This window comes from Urocampus carinirostris, chromosome 3 (assembly GCF_059441175.1).
Source record: "Urocampus carinirostris isolate Australia breed hairy pipefish chromosome 3, RoL_Ucar_1.0, whole genome shotgun sequence".
Taxonomy (NCBI): domain Eukaryota; kingdom Metazoa; phylum Chordata; class Actinopteri; order Syngnathiformes; family Syngnathidae; genus Urocampus; species Urocampus carinirostris.
The window spans coordinates 8,765,698-8,784,865 of record NC_142351.1 but is presented as its reverse complement, the minus strand read 5'-3'; the positions used below and the strand labels follow the sequence as shown (position 1 = coordinate 8,784,865).

Genomic DNA, 19,168 nt, shown 5'->3' with positions numbered 1-19,168 from the left:
AAACATGTGCTGGGATAAAGTTGATAATGCCAGGGTTGTTTTATTTCATTTGTTAAATGCTTGCCGAAAAATGCAATGCCAGGGTTGTTGTGACTACTGAACACTTGCAACCAAGAATGCTTTTAACGTCAATATAGAAACAAGATTATAATGCCAGGGTTGGATTATTTTGGATTATCAACATTTTCTTAGAAGACTCATCATACTGCCACAGTTATTTTGATTATTGAACACTTGAAAAGATGAATGCTTATCATGCCAGGGTTGTTTTATTTTGACTCTTGAATACTTGCAAAGAAGAGTGCTTATGTTAAGAGGGTTGTTTTGACTATAGAATGCTGGCAAAGACTTGCCAGGGTTGATTTATTTTGATCATGATTGAGCCACTTGTGTTAAGAATGCTGGTGATGCCAGGGTTGTTTCATTATCATTGTAGTGGTCGCCTCCTATGATCGTGCAGGCTGTTCCTTGATGCCCACACCCTTTAGGGTTGGTCTCCTTTAAGACACCTAGGTTCTTAATGAAAGAGAAGAGGCTGAAGGTTGCCTTTAGAACCAGTTTGATGGTGTACATCTCAGTTGGGCATTGTTAAAACATAAATTTTAATCAGGTGGGATTGTAGTCCAGAATCATACCGTTGAGAATAGTGCCAGATTGCAATACAGACGGGTTTTTGTGTGATGTTTTCATTGGTAGTTGCCGCAGTGATGGACCAAATTGTATTCACTTGTCATCGTTCCTCTAACATCAAAGGAAACTGACAATGTTGTACAAAATCTTGAGTCCTCTCGTGTTCGAACTTCATTGGTGTCTATGCTGCCCTCGCTCCCATGTTTCACTGATTTGGCCAAACTAGACAGCTAGTGGACGGCATCCTGAAAAACCAGACTGCTGTTTTTTCAGGCCTTATAAGGTCATCGTAAAACTGAAACAAAAGCACACCCAAAAAAAGCCGTCAGCTTGCTAATTATACAGAAACATTTCGTGCTAAGCTAACACGGGCTAATACCGTGTCACGCAAAAGTACGTAAATGTGTAACCAAAAACAGTATATCCAGAAAGTCATCACAATCTGTTTCATACTTAGACTATTATTGCCCAACGCAACAACAGATTGAGGAATTTTCACAGAGCGTAACACGGTGTTTCTTCTTCTTTCACTTTCTCTTCCGAAACAGTTTACGTGTTGAACTGTAGAGGGCGCTCAATACATTACAATTCAATTCATGACATCCACTACACAGCATCATCTCCAAACAGATGAGCAGCTTCAGCGACAAACTGCTGTCACAGTCTTGTTCCGTGGACAGACTGAGGAGATCATTTCTTCCTCATGCCGTGAGGCTCTTTAACTCCACCCGGGGGAGTAAAAGCCCACATTAAACCCCACCCCCACATTTGCATATTACCCTATTCTTATTACAGTGTGTATTTTCCCTAGCACTATTTTAATACTCTAGATCAACACGTTTTATTGGGTATTTTTGTATTCTATATCTTTTATTTTATTATTTTATTTTTCAACATAAGGATACTGCTGGAAGTGTGAATTTCCCTTCAGGGATGAATAAAGTATCTATCCATCTATCTATCCATTTATCTAGACATCTATCTAGACATCCAGCTATACATCTATCTAGACATCCATCTAGACATCTATCTATCTAGACATCCATCTAGACATCTATTTAGACATCTATCTATCTAGACATCTATATAGCTAGACATCCATCTATCTAGTCATCTATCTATCGAGTCATCTATCTATCTATCTATCTATCTATCTATCTATCTATCTATCTATCTATCTATCTATCTATCTATCTATCCATCTATCCATCTATCTAGACATCTATCTAGACATCTATCCATCTAGACATCTATCCCTCTAGACATCTATCTATCTAGACATCTATCTATCTATCTATCTATCTAGATGTCTATCTATCTAGACATCTATATATCTATCTAGACATCTATCTATCTAGACATCTATCTAGACATCTATCTATCTAGACATCTATCTAGACATCTATCTATCTAGACATCTATCTATCTAGACATCTATCCATCTATCTAGACATCTATCTATCTAGACATCTATCTATCTATCTATCTATCTATCTATCTATCTATCTATCTATCTATCTATCTATCTATCTATCTATCTATCTATCTATCTATCTATCTATCTATCTATCTATCTATCTATACATCTAGACATCTATCTATCTATCTAGACATCTATCTAGACATCTATGTATCTGTCTAACTATCTAGACATCTATCCCTCTAGACATCTATCTATCTAGACATCTATCTATCTAGAAATCTATATATCTATCTAGATGTCTATCTATCTAGACATCTATCTAGACATCTATCTATCTAGACATCTATCTATCTATCTATCTATCTATCTATCTATCTATCTATCTATCTATCTATCTATCTATCTATCTATCTATCTATCTAGACATCTATCTAGACATCTATGTGTCTATCTATCTATCTATCTATCTATCTAGACATCTATGTATCTTTCTATCTATCTAGACATCTATCTATCCAACTAGACATCTATCTATCTAACTAGACATCTATCTATATATCTATCTAGACATCTAGACATCTATGTATCTATCTATCTATCTATCTATCTCTCTATCTAGACACCTATGTATCTATCTACCTATCTAGACATCTATCTAGACATCTATGTATCTATCTATCTATCTATCTAGACATCTATGTATCTTTCTATCTATCTAGACATCTATCTATCCAACTAGACATTTATCTATCTAACTAGACATCTATCTATATATCTATCTAGACATCTATCTATCTATCTATCTCTCTATCTAGACACCTATGTATCTATCTACCTATCTAGACATCTATCTATGTAGGCATCTAGACATCTATCTAGACATCTATTTAGACATCTATCTAGACATCTATCTAGACATCTATCTAGACATCTATGTATCTATCTATCTATCTATCTATCTATCTATCTATCTATCTATCTATCTATCTATCTATCTATCTATCTAGACATCTATGTATCTCTCTATCTATCTAGACATCTATCTATCTATCTAGACATCTAGACATCTATGTATCTATCTATATATCTATCTAGACATCTAGACATCTATGTATCTATCTATCTATCTATCTATCTATCTATCTATCTATCTATCTATCTATCTATCTATCTATCTATCTATCTATCTATCTATCTAGACATCTATGTATCTCTCTATCTATCTAGACATCTATCTATCTATCTAGACATCTAGACATCTATGTATCTATCTATATATCTATCTAGACATCTAGACATCTATGTATCTATCTATCTATCTATCTATCTATCTATCTATCTATCTATCTATCTATCTATCTATCTATCTATCTATCTATCTATCTATCTATCTATCTATCTATCTATCTATCTAGACACCTATCTATCTAGACACCTATGTATCTATCTACCTATCTAGACATCTATCTATGTAGGCATCTAGACATCTATCTAGACATCTATCTAGACATCTATCTATCCATCTATCTATCTATCTCCTAATCTAATCTATCCATCTATCTATCTCCTAATCTAATCTATCGATCTCCTGATCTAATCTATGTATCTCCTAATGTAATCTAATCTAATCTAATTTAATACCACTCCATAGTTTTTACCACAAGGCAGAACGCTGTCTTCTCTCTTTATTTGGAGTGTCACTGACTGATAAACCCTTTACGATTGATGAAATCCTCAACCGAACACTCTTTTTGTTGTCGTTGAAGCTTCCGGAACAAGCCTTCTCCGAAAAAGTAACGCCCCCATCTCATCAACCAACCGTTCGTTCCCGTCTTGCAACAAAACGGAGAGTGACCACACCAGGTCCCAACCACGTCCCAGCAACCAGGACCAAACCCTGGATGAGAACTCCACGTCCTCTCATCAGAACTTACGGTTTTCGGTCTTTTTCCATTCCTGAGTCGTCCCCGGGGGCGGTATCCGCTTTGACAACTTCTCAAGAGTCCTCAACTATAACGAAGGCTCCTTCCGAGAAGGACCACGAGGACCCCTGCTGGGCAACGGACGGCGGTGCCCGATGCGGTCGATGCCCTGCCGGTTTCACAGGAAATGGAAAGGCGTGCCGAGGTTGGTTTATGACCTCGACGTGATCCGGTTGCTTAACCATTTCCTGTGTCTTCTTCTAAGCGGTTTGCAGGCGGGCATGCGGACGAAACATGGAATGTGCAGCTCCCGACACCTGCCTCTGTAAGGCGGGGTTCACCGGCGCTCACTGTCAAATCGGTACGTTTATTTTTCCATTTCTACACTGGGAATTCAACTTCTGCCACTAAAAGAGCAATTGAAAACCATTTACACCAAACCATTCAAGTCAGGTTTTTATGTTTCAGAGCAGACCTTATTGGTCTGCTCCAAAAGGGTATAAGAAAGCTGATTGTCTCTTAGACGACAACTTTGTCACTGATGAACGAAATAAACAGCTTCTCCCTCTCCTGCCAAGTCCAATTACGATGACCTTATAAGGCCTGAATAAACAGCAGTCTGGTTAATCAGGACGCCCGTCTGTGTTGCAATCTGGCACTATTCTCAACGGTATGATTTTGGACTACAAAATATATGTTACTTGTTACTGGTACTCCCCAGAAATGTTAAAACGAAATGCAGAGAAATCTTGGCAGGAGAGGTAGAAGCCGTTTATTTCGTTCATCAGTGACAAAGTTGTCGTCTAAGAGACAATCAGCTTTCTTATACCCTTTTGGAGCGGACACATTCTTAGTGCGGGGGCAGCACAGTGACGCAGTGGTTAGCGCGTGTGCGGCACAGTTCTAAGGTCTCGGGAACCTCCAAATCCAGCTACCGGCCTTCCTGTGCGGAGTTTGTATATTCTCCCCGTGCTTGCGTGGGTTTCCTCCGGGCACTCCGGTTTCCTCCCACATTCCAAAGACATGCATTTCAGGTGGATTGGCCGGTCCAAATTGTCCCTAGGTGTGAATGAGCGAGCGAGTTGTCTGTCCCTTTGTGCCCTGCGATCGGCTGGCAACCAGTTCAGGGTGTCCCCTGCCCACTGCCCGATGATTGCTGGGATGGGCTCCAGCACCCCCGCGACCCTACTGAGGATAAGCGGTGCAGCTAATGAGATGAGATGAGACATTCTTAGTGCGTCCTTTCGCGATGACGCACTTGTTTTTCTCAAATCGCATGCTACCAGGAACTGACTATGTTTTTTTTCTCGGAATGTTTTCATCTTCTTTCGATTCTCCAAAATTACACAATTTCCAAGAAAATCAGCCTGACTTGACCGCTTTTTCCAAGCCAAGCAGAATGTTATTACTTGGCAAGCCCAAGGCGAGTGTTATTAATAATAACACTCGGGAGAAACAAGCCTGGAATTTTCTGTTTTAAACAAATGTGTCCTCATTATGTCAAGCTCCGACTCCACAACATATGTTTTAATATTTTAATGAGGAGAGCACGCAAACAATGACACAAGGGGAGGAATAAGTAACTGAACACTCGGTCATTGATCTAATTCAGGCATGTTCAGAGTCCCGCCCGCGTCCTCTCTCATAAAATTAATCATATGTTTCCTGCAGTATAAAATAAATTCCTATCATCAAAAAGAAATTCACCATGTTGGGAATACCTATCAAAATGTTTACCAAATTGTTTGAATTAGTTATCTGACTCCATTAACCAAACACGACCCACATTCATCCAACAATTATGCGCACTCGTTTTTTTGAGAGAGAAATGACCAAAAGGATCACGCGGGGGCGGATGTTTATTGTTCCTAACAGAAGACCTAAGTGTATCTAAAGGAGACCGCGTCCTCTTCCTAGTTGCCCCGGATGATTTATACATTTCACAAACAAAGAAAAGACATCCCATTGGCTATGTGCTATGTGTCATCTGAAGTTAACGTTAGCTTTCTCTTATTGGTCTTCGCATACCAGCGGCGCCCGACGTCTGGCCTTCTACGTCTGGCCTTCTACGTCTGGCCTTCTCTGTCAGCACTCACAGGAATTCTGTTATCAGAAATACGTCTGATGCATTCCACACAGCCTAACCTTCTAATGTATCTTGAATAAAAACACAGTCATTGAATATCTCTACTGCATCAAACTGAATACATGTACTTTGTAGTCAACCGTATAAAATCTTTTATAGTCAAATGTATAGAATCCTTTAACCGTTTCACCAGATGATGGCAGTAGCCCTTTGGCCACCTTGCCCTTGGCTTTCTGGTAGATTTTAAACCCAACCCATTTCCAACATGGCGACTGTAAATAAAAATGAATAAGTAGATTGTGGAGGTAGCCGCATCCAGGACGGTTGTAAATTTTTTCACCGAAATCCGAAATAACTGCATTTGCCTAATTTTCCAAGAAACTGTTTTCAAAGAATATAATTTCAAGTGTCACAGTCAGAGAAAGAAAGCTATCTACAAAATGCGAACTGGAAAGAAATTCTGTGAAAAGGTGAAGCAACTGGAAGCTGTTTTATAGGCACAATAGCGCTTTTTAACGACACTCTGCAAATTAAATGAAAATGCTACAAAGGCGAGCAAGTTATTTAAGACTGGTCAAAGAATACCAGGCTGAATTTTCAACGCACTGCAAAATAAAACTGAAAATACAACTTAATGATTTTAGGAATTGCTCCTTCAAAATAATATTGAAATAAATGAGACTATTTTTTTATTAATTCTGGTGGTACATCTCTGTCACCACCTGCTGGTCCTCACACATTTTGAGCTTACCGAATCTGGCCCGCATTTTTTTGTCAAAATCACACAAAAGAAAAACAGTATCTGCTCCATTTAAAGGCACAACCACATTTACGACTCTACTTATGGTATATTGATAAGGATAGCATGCAAACAATGACACAAAGGAGAGGAACAAGTAACAGATCACTTATTTATCTCGTCTTTGTTAAAATTACACAGATGTCTACTTGAATTAAAATCAACTAAACATTTTTATCTTTCCATATTTTAATTATGCTAGCAAACAATGACGAAAGGGGGAGGAATAAGTAACGGAACATTCTGCCTTCTTCAAATCACACCGATGAAAAAACTGTGTCTGGTTGAACTTAAAGCAGTTTCCGTTTTTAATGAGCATAGCATGCATAATAATGACAAGAGGGAGAAATTGTTTTTACATCGGTGTGATTTTCACAATGATAGGGGTTTTAGTTACTTATTCCTCCCCCTTCTGTCAGTGTTTGCATGCTATCCTCGTGAAAATATGGAGAGCTATCAATATTTTTTTGCTTTTAGTTAAAGCAGATGCTATTTTTTCAACTGTGTGATCTTAAAAAAGGCAGACAGTTTAGTTACTTTTTCCTCTCCCTTTCGACACTATTTACAGAAAGTTCTCTTATTTATTCCTCTCCTTTGTGTCATTTTTCATGATATCATCGTTAAAATAAGGAAAGCTGACAATGTTTGGGTGCTTTGGTCCAAGCAGAAAGTTGTTAGATTTTTGTGATTTTGCTAATGACAAGGGTTCAGTTACTTATTCTTCCCCCTCCTGTCATTGTTTGGATCTTCATTAACATATGTAAATATTTTATTGTTTGGATGCATTTAGTTCAAGCAAACTGTGTTATTTTCACAATGATTGGGCTTTCATTTACTTATTTCATCCCCTTTCTGACATTTTTTGCAGAAGGGTCTGTTACTTATTCCTTGCCCTTCTGAAAATATAGAAACCTATAAATGTTTCGGTGCTTTTAGTCCAATCAGACACTTGTTACATTTCTGTAATTTTGCCCAAGCAGACACTATTTTGACATTTATGTGACTTTCTATAAGGCAAAGGGTTCAGTTATTCATTCCTCCTCCTTCTGACATTATTTGCAGAGGGGTCTGTTACTTATTCCTCGCCCTTATGATAATATGGAAACCTATAAATGTTTTGGTACTCTTAGTCCAAGCAGACACTTGTTACATTTCTGTAATTTTGCTCTTGACAATGGTTCTGTTACTTATTCCTCCCTCTTCTGTCATTATTTGCATGCTATCTTCATTAACCTATGGAAATATATTATGGTTTTGGTACATTTAGTTCAAGCAGACACTATTTTGACATTTATGTGACTTTCTATAAGGCAAAGGGTTCAGTTATTCATTACTCCTCCTTCTGACATTATTTGCAGAGGGGTCTGTTACTTATTCCTCGGCCTTATGATAATATGGAAACCTATAAATGTTTTGGTACTCTTAGTCCAAGCAGACACTTGTTACATTTTTGTAATTTTGCTCTTGACAATGGTTCTGTTACTTATTCCTCCCTCTTCTGTCATTGTTTGCATGCTATCTTCATTAACATATGGAAATATATTATGGTTTGGGTACATGGTTGAAGCAGACACTATGTTGACATTTATGTGACTTTCTATAAGGCAAAGGGTTCAGTTATTCATTCCTCCTCCTTCTGACATTATTTGCAGAGGGGTCTGTTACTTATTCCTCGCCCTTATGAAATATGGAAACCTATACATGTTTGGCTGCTTTTGGTTCAAGTAGATGCTTCATCTGTGTGATTTTGGCAAAAATCAGATTACAGTTGACATTAAATTGATGCAAAAATGTGAAAAAATCCAAAACATACTTTTTTATACCTCTGATCTGAAATTATTTTCTTATTTTAGCAAATTGTGAACCAAAATGCGAGAACGGAGGCACATGTTTGGCTCCGGGAGTTTGTCAATGTCCCATCGGCTTCCATGGAGAGACATGTGAAGAAGGTGAACTTCAATTTCAGCAGCAACAGAACCCCGGTGAACGATTTTGTCAGTAATGGGCATCAATGGCTGCAGCTGTGTGCAGGGAGGTGTGCCAAAATGGCGGCACGTGCACGGGGCTGCACACGTGCACGTGCCCAAGCGGTTTTGGAGGACCCCGATGCCAGACCGGTGAGTTCACATGACCGATACCTAAGAATTGAGTAAAAGAAGCTGCAAAAAACGGTTAAAAAGACGAAGTTAAGTCCAAAAGAAGTTTTTATATGGTTGAAAACTGAAATTCGAAAAAAGACATTGAAAAAGATGCTAAATTCCGTCCAGAAAATGCGAATGTTATGTCCTAAAGACGTCTTCTTTTGGGTTATAGTTGAAATTTGAAAATAGACATTGAAAAACATGCTACCTTTCTGTGCAAAAGACGTTTTTATTAGCTGAAAAATTGAAAATTGACTTTGAAAAGACGCCAAGATTCCATCCATTCGACATCTTTTGTCACGAAGCGGGACAGGAAGCAGGAAGTCGGAACTCATTTGCGTAGACGATCTGTCACTTTAATTGAGAAAGAAAAGTTGTCCAACACACAAACGGACCAAAAAAAAAAAAAACAAAGCGGGCTCAAATGCAGGCAAAACTACAAATTAGGAATTTAACGGGATTAAGCAGAACTTGCAGGAATCTCTCAGAATGTTACATCGAAGTTCAACAAAATCCAGCAAGCACAACAAGAATAAACAGGTATCGAACAGGCATGAACAGGTTTTCAACAAGGGTAAACAACGATCTGGCAAAGGGCAGTTCTGGTGTCAAGGGGCGGGGCCAGCTGGGCGCCATGACAACCGTGCAGGACATGACATCTTTATTTGGTTGAAAACTGAAAGTGGAAAAAAAAGACGTTGAAAAGACGCCAGGGTTTCGTCCAAAAGACGTCTTTATCAATAGGAAATTGAAAAAATGTTGTTGAAAAGAAGCCAGGGTTCTATTGAAAAGACGTCTTATTTCGTTAAGAATTGAAAATTGAGGGAAAAAAATTGAAAATTTTCTGTCCAGAAGACGTCTTTATAAACTGAAAGTTTTTAAAAAAAAAGATGTTGAAAAGACACCAACGTTCTGTCCACTAAAAAAAAAACTTTTAAAAGACGGCAGCACGGCGGCGCAGTGGTTAGCGCGGGTGCGGCACAGTTCTAAGGTCTCGGGAACCTCCTGTCTGGGTTCAAATCCAGCTACTGGACTTCCTGTGTGGAGTTTGTATGTTCTCCCTGTGCTTGCGTGGGTTTCCTCCGGGCACTCCGGTTTCCTCCCACATTCCAAAGACATGCATTTCAGGTGGATTGGCCGGTCCAAATTGTCCCTAGGTGTGAATGAGCGAGCGAGTTGTCTGTCCCTTTGTGCCCTGTGATTGGCTGGCAACCAGTTCAGGGTGTCCCCTGCCCACTGCCTGATGATTGCTGGGATGGGCTCCAGCACCCCGCCACCCTACTGAGGATAAGCGGTGCAGCTAATGAGATGAGATGAGAACTTTGAAAAGATGCCAAGATTCTGTCCCAAAGATGAATGTATTTTGTTGAAAATTAAAAACAGACATTGAAAACTAATAAGGTTCTGTTTTTTTGGGGAAATTGAAAAAAACGTAGAAGAGACACCTGAGTTCCATCCAGAAAACGTGAATGTTATGTCCAAAAGAACGTCTTTATTTGGTTGAAAATTGAAAAATAACATCGAAAAAGACATCTAGGTTGCATCTAAGACATCTTGATTTGTTTTAAATCTGAAATGGGGTTTTGAAGAAATGACATGTTGTGTTTCAAAGACGTCTTCAAAAAAAAAAAGTTGTTGAAAAGAAGCCAGGGTTTATTTGGTTGAGAATTAAAAAAAAGAAAGAAAACTCATTGAAAAGACACCAAGATTCTGCCCAAAAGACATCTTAATAAATTGAAAGTTGATAAAAAAAAGACGTTGAAAAGACACAAACGTTTTGTCGAAAAGACATATTTTTTCAATTTGAAAACAAAAAAAAACATTGAAAAAATGCCGAGAGTCTGTCCAAAAAAAGTCTTTATGAATTGAAAGTTTAAAACCAGATGTTGAAAAGACACTAACGTTCCGTCCCAAAGGCGTTTCTTTAATTGAAAATGTTTAAAAAAAACTTGAAAAGATGCCAAAATGAATGTATTTTGTTAAAAAGTGAAAATTGAAAAAGGACATTGAAAAGCAATAAGATTCTGTCCATAAGACATCGTTTTTGGGGTTGGAAATTGAAAAAAAATGCAACGTTGAAGTGACCCCTAAGTTCCATCCAGAAAACGTAAATGTTATGTCCAAAAGAACGTTTTTATTTGGTTGAAAATTGAAAAGTACCATTGAAAAGAAATCTAAGACATTTTGATTTGCTTTAAATCTGAAAAAGGGTTTTGAAGAGATGACACGTTGTGCTTCAAAGACGTCTTTAAAAAAATATTTTAGTTTTTTTTAAAGTCGTCGAAAAGAAGCCAGGGTTTATTCGGTTGAGGATTGAAAAAAGAAAAAAAAACTCATCGAAAAGACACCAAGATTCTGTCCAAAAGACGTCTTTATAACTTATTCCTAAGACTTAAAAAGTGGTCGGCGGCGCCCTCTGTTGGCTGCGGCTGCATCGGCTCGCTACAACGGGTCAGGTGCAATCGACATTTCGTTCTGTGTACATTGTTACACGGAATGACAATACAAGGAAATTATTATTATTATTATTATTAAGAGTTGAAAAAAAGACGTTAAAAGGCCCTAAAGTTTTGTCCAAAAGACATATTTTTTCGGCTTGAAAAGTAAAAGAAAAGCATTGAAAAAATGCCAAGATTCCGTCCCAAAGACATATGTCTTTTGTTGAAAATTGAAAGTAAAAAAAAAAAGACATTGAAAAGCAACAAGGTCCATAAGACATCTTTTTCGGTTGGAAATTGAAGAAAAAAAACGTAGAAGTGACACCTGAGTTCCATCCAGAAAAACGTGAATGTAATGTCCAAAAGACGTCTTTATTTGGTTGAAAATTGAACAATAACATCGAAAAGACATCTCGGTTGCATCTAAGACATCTTGATTTGCTTTAATTCTTTTGAAAAGATGACACGTTGTGTTTCAAAGACGTCTTTAAAAAAATGTTGAGAATTGAAAAAAAGAAAAAAAAACTTCTTGAAAAGACAAGATTCTGTCCAAAAGACATCTTAAAAGACTAGGGTTTTTTTCTTTTAGTTTTCAACCCGAAAAAAATATGTCTTTTGGCCTAAAAACTGACATCCCGCTTTATCTCCAAAAAACTTAAGCCAATAGTGACCGATTCAAATGTTGATTGACACACTGGTTAGCCAATGAAATTCCCAACATAATCATGTGTTTTTAAATCAGAGTCGAAAATAAACGTGCTTAAATCCGACCTGGGATCCATTTTGATGCGTGACTATCGCGTGTGGACAATCAGTGATTGACTTCTGGAAAGAGAAGTCAAACATCTACAACTCTTTCACAATGTCTAAATATAGTAAAATACCGTTTTAAAGCTGTGGACCCTTTTGGAAACGTCTTGGATCGGGATTTTAGGTGAAAATTTCAGCATCAGCTAGGGCAATTTTCCTCTTTTTATTTCTAGCTAAGCTAAGCTAACAATTCTATGCTAACATTTGCGTTGCAGCGATCCCGCCAGACCAGAACGACTGTCAAGCTGGTTGGACTGGTCCTTCCTGTCAAACTGGTGAGTCTGGAACTGCATGTGTACCAGGACTATGAGTCTGTTAGCATCCCAAAAATACTACAAAATATGACAGAAAGAGTGCCAAAAGGCATATACTGGAGGATACAAACCCATGCTAATTAGCTATATAAACCCGCTGTAACCCAGGTAGTAACATACAAATATCAAACTACTACGTAGGAAGTACTACATTTGTGTAGTATACGATCAAATAACACACGTAAATGTACTTGTACAAAAATCACATTTGATTAACCTTTGATATAACTTGAGCTGGTAGAGTGGAGTAGCAGGTGGATGCAGAGGAGAGTAGAAGACAACAGACTGAAAATGAAGTCGATTTAAAAACGTCCAACTGCCAAGATTTTCATCCCCTTAAAAAAATTGAAATTTGATTCACCTTTGTAGGATGAAACTTGAGCTGGTAGAGTAGAGTAGCAGGTGGATGCAGAGGAGAGTAGAAGACAGCAGACTGAAAAATAAGTTGATTTCAAAACGTCCAACTGCCAAGATTTTCATCCCCTTAACAAAATTAAAATTTGATTAACCTTTGTATGATGTAACTTGAGCTGGTAGAGTAGAGTAGCAGGTGGATGCAAAGGAGAGTAGAAGACAGCAGACTGAAAGTGAAGTTGATTCCAAAACATCCAACTGCTAAGATTTTCATCCCCTTAACAAAATTAAAATTTGACTGACCTTTGTATGATGTAACTTGAGCTGGTAGAGTGGAGTAGCAGGTGGATGCAGAGGAGAGTAGAAGACAGCAGACTGAAAATGAAGTTGATTTCAAAACGTCCAACTGCCAAGATTTTCATCCCCTTAAAAAAATTGAAATTTGATTCACCTTTGTAGGATGAAACTTGAGCTGGTAGAGTAGAGTAGCAGGTGGATGCAGAGGAGAGTAGAAGACAGCAGACTGAAAAATAAGTTGATTTAAAAACGTCCAACTGCCAAGATTTTCATCCCCTTAACAAAATTAAAATTTGATGAACCTTTGAATGATGTAACTTGAGCTGGTAGAGTGGAGTAGCAGGTGGATGCAGAGGAGAGTAAAATAAAGCAGACTAAAAATGAAGTTGATTTCAAAACGTCCAACTGCCAAGATTTTCATCCCCTTAACAAAATTAAAATTTGATTAACCTTTGTAGGATGTAACTTGAGCTGGTAGAGTGGAGTAGCAGGTGGATGCAGAGGAGAATAGAAGACAGCAGACTAAAAATGAAGTTGATTTCTCTATCTCACTCTCTCTCTCTCTCTCTCTCTCTCTCTTCCTCGCTTTTTCTCTCACTCTCCATCTCTCTCACTTTCACAGTCTTTCTTTCTTTGTGTCTTTTTACTTTGCTCTCTCTTCCTCTTTTTCCTTTTCTTTCTTTTCTCTCTCTCTTGCTTTGCCCTTCTCTCTTTCTCCCCTTGTCTATGTATCTCCTTCTCTTTTCTCTCCCTCTTTCTATTTCTCTTTGGATTTCTTTAATTCTCTCTCTTTTTTTCCACCTCTCTCACTATTTCTCCTGTGATCTTTTTTGTTTCTTATGTTTTTTCTCTCCATCTCTCTTTCTCTTCCTCTTTTTCTCTCTCTTTCTCTTTTTTCCTCTCTCTTACTCTTTCTTTCTCTCTCTCTCTCTCTCTTCCTCGCTTTTTCTCTCACTCTCCATCTCTCTCTGTTTCACAGTCTTTCTCTCTTTGTGTCTTTTTACCTTCCTTTGCTCTCTCTTCCTTTTTTCCTTTTCTTTATTTTCTTTCTCTCTTGCTTTGCCCTTCTCTCTTTCTCCCCTTGTCTATGTATCTCCTTCTCTTTTCTCTCCCTCTTTCTATTTCTCTTTGGATTTCTTTAATTCTCTCTCTTCCTTTCCACCTCTCTCACTATTTCTCCTTTCATCTATTTTGTTTCTTATGTTTTTTCTCTCCATCTCTCTTTCTCTTCCTCTTTTTCTCTCTCTTTCTCTTTTTTCCTCTATCTTACTCTCTATTTCTCTCTCACACTTTTACTCTTTCTCTCTCTCTTTCTCATTCTCTTTTTCTCTCTCTTTCTCTTTTTTTCCTCTCTCTCTTTCTCTCTATTTTCTGTCTCTTTTTTACTCTTTTTCCTCTCTCTAACTCTCTCTCTCTCTCTCTCACTTCTACTCTTTCTCTCTCTCTTTCTCATTCTCTTTTTCTCTCTCTTTCTCTTTTTTCCTCTCCCTCTCTCTCTCTATTTTTCTCTCTCTTTCTCTTTCTCTCTCTCATTTTTTCTCTGTCTCTCTTTTTTTCTATGTCTCTCTTTTTTTTCTCTCTCTCTTTTTCTTTTTCTCTTTCTCTATATATCTTTTCTCTCTTGCTTTTTCCCACCCTCTCTACTTTTATCTCCCCCCCTTTTCTCTTTTTCTTTCTCTTTTTCTCTGTCTCTCTTTTCTCTCTGTCTCTCTCTCTTCTTTTGCTCTCTCTCTCTTTTTTTCTCTATCTCTTTTCTTTCTTTCTTTGTCCCACCATCTCTACTTTTATCTCCCTCTCTTTCTCTTTTTTCTTTCTCTTTTTTCTTTCTAATCTACTAGATTCCCCGAAAGAATGTTTGTTCTATCATTTGACCCCCTGAGTTAAAATGAGTTTGACACCCCTGGTCTAGGGGAACAGCGGTGACATCATCAAGTTGTCTCTTAAAGGCACAGGATGTTTAAGAGCAAGGAAAAAAATCATTTATGTATTGGAATTTTCCAGCAAAAAAATGTATAAAATTCTTCATATTTTCTTTTATTTTGTAGGAGTTTGCGCCCCCGAGTGCCTGAACGGCGGTTCCTGTATCGGTCCCGATACTTGCCGCTGTCCTTCCGGTTTCTACGGCGACCGCTGTCAAAACGGTACCGTGCTTCTGCGCAGGATTTTCAAAATAAAAGCATGAAACGCTGACGCGGCCTTTTACTTCGGCAGCTATTTGCACGCCGCCCTGCAAGAACGGCGGCCGATGCGTCAGGAACAACTTGTGCAGGTGCATGCTGGGATACGTCGGACGGCGATGCCAGCAAAGTGGGTGACAAGGGATGAGAAGGAAAATAGATGAGTCTTTAAAGGGACAGTGTGCAATATTTAACCACTAGAGGTCCTTGCATTGATAGGAAGAGAACTAAAAGACAAAGATCATCGTTTTTCCTTAAAGAGACAGTGTGTTATACTTCTCCACTCTGTTGCAACAAAAAGGAGTGCTACAAAGCTAAACTAACAACAAAGACTTAGTGACCGAAAAGCAATAGTTTTACCTCATTTTTGCCCAACTTTTGTGAATTAAAAAAAAAAAGAAAAACTAAAAATATGAAATATGGAAAGAAAGAAAAAAATGGGAGGAAAGGCAGAAAAAAATAGAAAACTAAAAAAGGGAAAAGGTAAAAAAGAAAGAGGAAACATAGAAATACAAAAGGAAGAATTGGGGGAAAGGAGAAAGGAAAAAAGATGAAATAGGGAAGAAAACTGAAAAAACATTTTTGTATTCTCTTTTTTGCCCAGGCTGTGGCAAAGAAAGAAAAAAGAAAAAAAGGGAAAGGAAAAAAGACAGAAAGGGGAGATAAAAAGGGGAAAAGGAAAGGGAAAAGGGGAAGAAAAAAGAAGAAAAAGGGAATAAAATACAAAGGAAAAAAAGAAGAGGTAAAAAGAAAGAACATTTGAAGACAAAAAAGGGGGAAAGAGAAAAAGATGGAGTAGAGAAAAAAACAAGAAAAATTGTTCTCGTTCTTTCACCCAGTCTTTCGTGAAGTAGACAAATGAAAAGGAAATAAGGCAAAAACGGTAAAAGGAAAAAAAGGGAAGAATGAGAAGAAATTAAGGAAAAAAAAAGAAAAACGGAAGAAAAAGAAAACAAGACGACAAAAAAGAAAAAGAAAAAAAGGAAATACGTTCAAAGAAAAAGAGGAAACGGTAAGAATGAAAAGAAATAAAGAAATAAAAGAAAAACTGAAGAAAAAGAAAACAAGACGATAAAAAATGAAAAGGAAAAAATGGAAAAACGGTCAGACAAAAAGAAAAACAGGGACGAATGAAAAGAAATAAAGAAATAAAAGAAAAACGGAAGAAAAAGAAAACAAGACGATAAAAAATGAAAAGGAAAAAAAGGAAAAACGGTCAAAGAAAAGAGCAAAAGGGAAGAATGAAAAGAAATAAAGAAAAAAAAGAAAAACTGAAGAAAAAGAATGCAAGACGATAAAAAAGAAGAAGGGAAAAGGGTGAGAAAGGAAAAATCAACAAAAAAAGGAGAAGAAACCAAAAAAAAGGAGAAAAAAAAGACTGAAATTAAAAAGAAAAAAGAAAAGAGGAAAAGGGAAGAATGAAAAGAAATAAAAGAAAAAAAAGAAAAACGGTCAAACAAAAAGAAAAACAGAGACGAATGAAAAGAAAAACTGAAAAAAAGAAAACAAGACCACAAAAAAGAAAAAGGGAAAAAGGGTGAAAAAGGAAAAATAAACAAAAAAAAGGAGAAGAAACCCAAAAATCAAAGGAGGAAAAAAAATAGACTAAAAGAAAAAAGAAAAAAGAATAGAGGAAAAGGGAAGAATGAAAAGAAATAAAGGAAAAAAAGAAAAACTGAAGAAAAAGAACAAGACGATAAAAAAGGAAAGAGAAAAAAAGGAAAAACGGTCAAACAAAAAGAAAAACTGAAGAAAAAGAAAACAAGACGATAAAAAAGAAAAAGGGAAAAGGGTGAGAAAGGAAAAATAAACAAAAAAAGGAGAAGAAACCAAAAAATCAAAGGAGAAAAAAATAGACTGAAATAAAAAAGAAAAAGAAAAACTGAAGAAAAAGAAAACAAGACGATAAAAAAGAAAAAGGGAAAAGGGTGAGAAAGGAAAAATAAACAAAAAAAGGAGAAGAAACCAAAAAATAAAAAGAGAAAAAATAGACTGAAATAAAAAAGAAAAAGAAAAACTGAAGAAAAAGAAAACAGGACGATAAAAAAGAAAAAGGGAAAAGGGTGAGAAAGGAAAAATAAACAAAAAAAGGAGAAGAAACCAAAAAATAAAAAGAGAAAAAATAGACTGAAATAAAAAAGAAAAAGAAAAACTGAAGAAAAAGAAAACAGGACGATAAAAAAGAAAAAGGGAAAAGGGTGAGAAAGGAAAAATAAACAAAAAAAGGAGAAGAAACCAAAAAATAAAAAGAGAAAAAATAGACTGAAATAAAAAAGAAAAAGAAAAACTGAAGAAAAAGAAAACAGGACGATAAAAAAGAAAAAGGGAAAAGGGTGAGAAAGGAAAAATAAACAAAAAAAGGAGAAGAAACCAAAAAAAGGAGGAAAAAAATAGACTGAAATTAAAAAGAAAAAAGAAAAGAGGAAAAGGGAAGAATGAAAAGAAATAAATGAAAAAAAAGAAAAACTGAAGTAAAAGAAAACAAGACGATAAAAAAAGAAAAAGGGAAAAGGGTGAGAAAGGAAAAATAAACCAAAAAAAGGAGAAGAAACCAAAAAATCAAAGGAGAAAAAAATAGACTGAAATTAAAAAGAAAAAAAAAACTGAAGAAAAAGAAAACAGGACGATAAAAAAAGAAAAAGGGAAAAGGGTGAGAAAGGAAAAATAAACAAAAAAAGGAGAAGAAACCAAAAAATCAAAGGAGAAAAAAAAATAGACTGAAATTAAAAGAAAAAGAAAAACTGAAGAAAAAGAAAACAGGACCATAAAAAAGAAAAAGGCAAAAGGGTGAGAAAGGAAAAATAAACAAAAAAAAGGAGAAGAAACCAAAAAATCAAAGGAGAAAAAAAATAGACTGAAATTAAAAAGAAAAAAGAAAAGAGGAAAAGGGAAGAATGAAAAGAAATAAAGGAAAAAAAAGAAAAACTGAAGTAAAAGAAAACAAGACGATTAAAAAAGAAAAAGGGAAAAGGGTGAGAAAGGAAAAATAAACAAAAAAGGAGAAGAAACCAAAAAAAAGGAGAAAAAAAATAGACTAAAATAAAAAAATAAAAAAGAAAAGAGGGAAAAAAAAGAGCTAATCTAGCATGTTTTAATATTTCAATTAATAACATCATTCTCCTGCGATTGGCTGGCAACCAGTTCAGGGTGTCCCCTGCCCACTGCCCGAATATGGCTGGGATAGGCTCCAGCCCCCCCGCGACCCTAATGAGGATAAGCGGTACGGCTAATGAGATGAGATGAGATGAACATCATTCTCTTTCACGTCACATTAAAAACAAGCTAGCTTAGCATTGCTAACAAACCATTTTTTTCCCCTTTTTTTTTGTCTGCAGGCGTTTGCAAGGACGGGTGCGCTAATGGCGGCCGTTGCGTGGCCCCCGACGTTTGCGACTGTCCGTCGCCATGGCGAGGAAAAATTTGCCAAAAACGTAAACATTTTCTTCTTCATCAAACATTTAAGCTAGCAAAAATCTTATCCTTTTTTAAATATGGTCATATCTGAAAATTTTAGCAATATATTACATAAAATATGACATCATCAAGTTGTCTCTTAAAGGCACAGCATGTTTAAGAGCAAGGAAATCTAAACGGGCAAAAAAAAAAATCGGGTCATTTTCTAGAGACTTTTGTTTTGAAATATTTTGGCAAACTATTTGACATAAAACATGACCAAATTATCTCAGTGGGTATGTCAAAGGAACATCAAGTTGTCTCTTAAAGGCACAGCATGTTTAAGAGCAGGGAAATCTAAACAGGCAAAAAAAAATCGGGTCA

The 19,168-nt window shown here is 36.6% G+C and overlaps 1 protein-coding gene across 1 annotated transcript in view; it reads left to right on the top strand.

The window, feature by feature from the left end:
• LOC148368590 (von Willebrand factor D and EGF domain-containing protein) overlaps positions 1–19,168 on the top strand; it is an 84,011-nt gene that overhangs the window by 51,993 nt on the left and 12,850 nt on the right. The window contains exons 16-23 of the mRNA XM_088329711.1: positions 3,820–4,180; positions 4,241–4,336; positions 8,714–8,809; positions 8,882–8,977; positions 12,465–12,524; positions 15,260–15,355; positions 15,426–15,521; positions 18,727–18,822. Coding sequence (XP_088185837.1) covers positions 3,820–4,180; positions 4,241–4,336; positions 8,714–8,809; positions 8,882–8,977; positions 12,465–12,524; positions 15,260–15,355; positions 15,426–15,521; positions 18,727–18,822 — 997 coding nt within the window. The remainder of the gene's footprint in view (positions 1–3,819; positions 4,181–4,240; positions 4,337–8,713; positions 8,810–8,881; positions 8,978–12,464; positions 12,525–15,259; positions 15,356–15,425; positions 15,522–18,726; positions 18,823–19,168) is intronic.